The following is a 4,074-nucleotide window of genomic DNA, read 5'->3' as shown; positions in this document are numbered from 1 at the left end:
ATTGCAGATGTGTCTAGTAGTTCCCATTGATTTTGCTTGTAAAGCGGGGAGAATGGCGCTAGGCTTACCGCACCGTGACGTCACGGCCAGAAGATGTCAGGAGTTAGGTGTTACTATATTTGGGCAAAAACAGCCGCTCCCAGACTTATTGATCGTGCCGAGAATTATTGTTTTTATCTTTTTACTGATTAAGGCTAAATTGATTAACTCGCCATGAATGTATTAGTTCTAGTTCTAAATAATGATCCAATGGTTATTCCTTGCTGACCAAACTTTTCCTTTAATACCGATTTTGCTGCATAACTACAGATGACTGCAGATTCAAACGGCTCTTTCTGTGTTTCAGTCATGTTTAGCAGCTAATACATTATTGTTTGCAAAACAAATTTAATTCTCAAGCCTTTAGATGTGTTTTTCAGCACCTTCAGCTGCAATGTTCCCATGACAACAAACCAACCCCCTGTTTATCATCTGATGATGGTTCTGCGCCCATTTACCCGGTGCTGTTGAGAAAAGTCATTCCTGTTGTGCAGCTCCGGGACATCGCAGATGGATGGAACCAAAAGGCGGGGCTGCACTTCCCATCAGTCCTTCTCTCGTAGCCATAATCACTGCCATGAAACAAGAAGAAGGAACAGACAGCGATCAGAAAACAAAGACGGAAAAGCAGCAGGATATGTATTTTTACCAAATCTTTTTTCGTTTAATGACATTTTTGAAAGACTATGTAATAAGAATCCATGAAATCATCTGATAACAGTTGGAATATTTCCCAAAAAAATGAAATTCCATTATTTTAAGGAAGCAAGATGGCTGCCAACCTAAACAAAGATGTTGGAATCATTAAAGAGAAAGCCTCTAAAACAGGGAAAATATAAATATATAAAATTCATTTACCTATTTCTCTTACCTTTTTAATAATTTATAGAGTATTTCAGGTTTAGAGATTTCAAAATGGCAATGTACAAAGGAAAATAAAAATTAAACAAAAAAATGTTTATGATGCATGAGGTTTAGGTGAACTCTGACCATTTCATTGGTAGCTCTTCCTATGACTCAGTACCCATAAAATAGTTCTAAGCCTTTAAAGGTCGGTGACCACTGCTCTAAAGAATAATAAGGGAATACAATAGGCTGGCTTATGCTCTATAAACAACTTGTCAGACTTGAAAACAGTCGTATTTTGAAGGTGGGATCAGGTGAGTCTAAAAGTCAGTGGAAACAGCTTAGAACCAATAAGATAACTGGGGGAGGAAAGCTTTTATAAGTATCCACTTGCTGAAATGTTAAAGATATATCGAACTCATAGGGGGACATAATAAAGGGCATCATTCAAACATTGGTCCTATATGGCTGCAATCGTTTCTCACGCACAAAGTGCAATTTTGCTAAATTAAAACAGCATCCTACAAACCATACAGGCCATACCCTACTTCATCCCTATTATTTCCCCTATTTTCCATTTTCATTAGAAAAGTACCCACACCTCACATAACAGCCACATCTAGTACAGATTTGGTTGTCACAATGTAACACGACACAAATGCTCAGATTTTCCTACTCCGACAGTCACTTTGCATCCAGTTGCAGTTGACGTTTGGCTCCCTTGTCCCTGGAATCACCAATATGTCACTAGAAAAGTGCATGTTGGATTCCTTTGGGTGGCTTTGCTCATGTTGCACCTCTATGCATAGGGATAACATCCCAAACAGATCCCAACCAGATCTGTTGCTCTGGTTGGGAAAAATACTTCATGGATAGAAAAAAACCCTGTTGCATTAAGGGTAATTTTGGTTCAAACATTGTGATCGGTCTGGTCAGTTTCAGTCAGGTGAGTCTGATCCTGCCCACAATGAAACACTGCATTGAATAAGTCTTTGTGAATAAGGCTACTTTGACACTGCAGGACTTGATGCTCAATTCCGTTTTTTTTTTTTTTTGTGGAATCTGATTCTTTAGCGTGGTTGTTCACATTTCCAAATATATGTGACTTGTATGTGATCTCCTGTGTGAACTGCATTTAAACAACTTAAGTGTCCCGCATGTGCAATAGAGGACGCAATGACGTCACAAGCAAGCGTGCTCTTTGAAAACGAAAGTAAACATGGATGGTGGCACTTCAAGCGATCTTTCATTTCTTTCCCAACCTCAGCCTCAATGCATTAAAATCAAAATTTTTTCAAGAAGGTTAAAAATAAAGATCTGCTTTACCGTTCGCCATGATTGTTGTTGTTTTTCTTCCCCTATTCTGCGTAGCAAGATGCAGAATGTGACCTTTGTCGAGTATTAATGGCGTTCAGGTCGGATGAATGGCCGTTTAGACACAGGTTGCATTTGAAAAGATTAGATCTGTGTTGTTCAGACTGTCATGAAATGATCAGATACAGGAATATGGGCAAAAGAAAAACCCGTATTTCAGTCATTTCAGGCTGCTGAGTAAGACTCAAGTTTGCAAAATCTTGCTTAAAGAATTTTCAGCCTTTGCTTAGGACAGATAGACCTCACTTTGACATATCAGTGCAAATATCTCTAATTCTCAAGCATGATGGTGGCAGGGTGGTGATTGGGGATGTTTTTGTAGCAACTGGAGTAGTGCATTAACTCCACAGTTGGATCATTGCCTAATCTGGTAGTAAAAGCACAGCAAAGGAAGAGACAGATGGGTGCAAAGCTACTTAGAGATATTGCTATAAAATATAGTTTTTAATGTGTTGAACTTTGTTGCTTTGACTTCAGAGATGATCCAACAACCTTTCTGTGTTTAGAACTCTATGTACCCAGCCTATTAGGTGTTTGTACTACAAATGAAAAGGCAGAGCTGCACTTTGTCCCCAAACTGATCGGGACAAATTGCCCCAATTAGAGCGACATGCACACAGATGCAGAAGTGTTGTGATTGTTAATGAAAGCTATTAGGCGCTGTGATTTATGGTTTTGATGAAGCTTATTGCAGGAGCTGCCTCCCTCCAGAGGCCTGCAGATGTAGGGCTAAACCATGAAAAAAAATGAATATAATTAAGCATTAAAAGAAAGCCGTTTTCATCCGGGTGCAGATAAATTGACATTTCCCTGACATCAAGAGTTGCTGCTACAAAAAAGGCTTTGAATGATCATTTTACTTCCAAACACTTTGTCCTTCACGATGTGAACGATGGTGCACATTAAGGTAAAATCAATAAAATGTCTGGGAGTGAAAAACATCTCGGCTCCTTTGCTTTTTTTTCCCTCGTTCTCACACACAAATGTAGATATATTCACACATTAGAGTAAACAACGGTGAGGATGCGACAAACCTGAAATGCATTTCTTATCTGCAGGATGGTAATCATTTATCACTTGATCCTATCTCTCTTTACACAGAGAGAAATCTTCCTGTCAATATGTGCAGAAGGTGCTTTACACATTCCAAGAAATCTTACAAAACACGTTTATTCAGAGATCTGGTGTTTGATTTGAATGGATATGATGATCATTGTAAAATCAATATGTTTTGAGAGCGAATAGAAACTATGTGCAATATGAGCATTTATGGAAACATCAGAGATTTAATTCATGATGAGAGATGATGATCCAGCAGCATATTTTTAGGTGATGTTTTCTTTCCCGTTTTCCTTAGTTCAACCACTGGCTTAAAGTTCATCATTGACCCTGAACAGAATCTAGTGGTCAAAACAAGTTCATTGCACTGCATCTGAAGGAGGGGAACCGTAGCTGTAATCAGCCAGATCACAGACGTGGATCATGGACAGGAACTCAAGTATTTAAAGGTTGTAGTGTTAGCAGCTCTGGGAACGTGGTGCAAGACAAAGCCTAGGGTTACATATTCTGCAACCTCTCTAAGAAAGCAGGGCTCTAAAGATCATTGGAAGAAGAAAGTGTTGGGATCTGGAGGCTGTGTCCATCTTCTCCACCAGAGGGCGCACTAGATCTCCTGGGGGCATGAGCTGACTGCAACACCTGTCTTCAATCTGCTCATCAGGAGGCTCCTACTTAAGGAGGCGGAGACTGACACTCCAGTGCCAGAGTGTTTGCCAGTTATTGTACCAGCAAAACCTGAGCCAGTCTACCAGATCT

At 39.7% G+C, this 4,074-nt stretch overlaps 1 protein-coding gene across 6 annotated transcripts in view; it reads right to left on the bottom strand.

Moving 5' to 3' along the window:
• LOC107086970 (VPS10 domain-containing receptor SorCS1-like) overlaps positions 1 to 4,074 on the bottom strand; it is a 308,080-nt gene that overhangs the window by 24,352 nt on the left and 279,654 nt on the right. For all 6 annotated transcript variants that reach the window (XR_001481329.1, XR_001481330.1, XM_015378286.1 and 3 more), the window contains exon 17: positions 498 to 611. Coding sequence is in view for 4 of the 6 variants with exons in the window: in XM_015378286.1 (XP_015233772.1) it covers positions 498 to 611 (114 nt within the window). In the remaining 2 variants the exon portion in view is untranslated. The remainder of the gene's footprint in view (positions 1 to 497; positions 612 to 4,074) is intronic.

The sequence above is a fragment of the Cyprinodon variegatus genome, unplaced genomic scaffold (assembly GCF_000732505.1).
Source record: "Cyprinodon variegatus isolate N-32 unplaced genomic scaffold, C_variegatus-1.0 Scaffold169, whole genome shotgun sequence".
NCBI lineage: Eukaryota > Metazoa > Chordata > Actinopteri > Cyprinodontiformes > Cyprinodontidae > Cyprinodon > Cyprinodon variegatus.
This window is presented reverse-complemented; position numbering and strand designations above follow the sequence as displayed.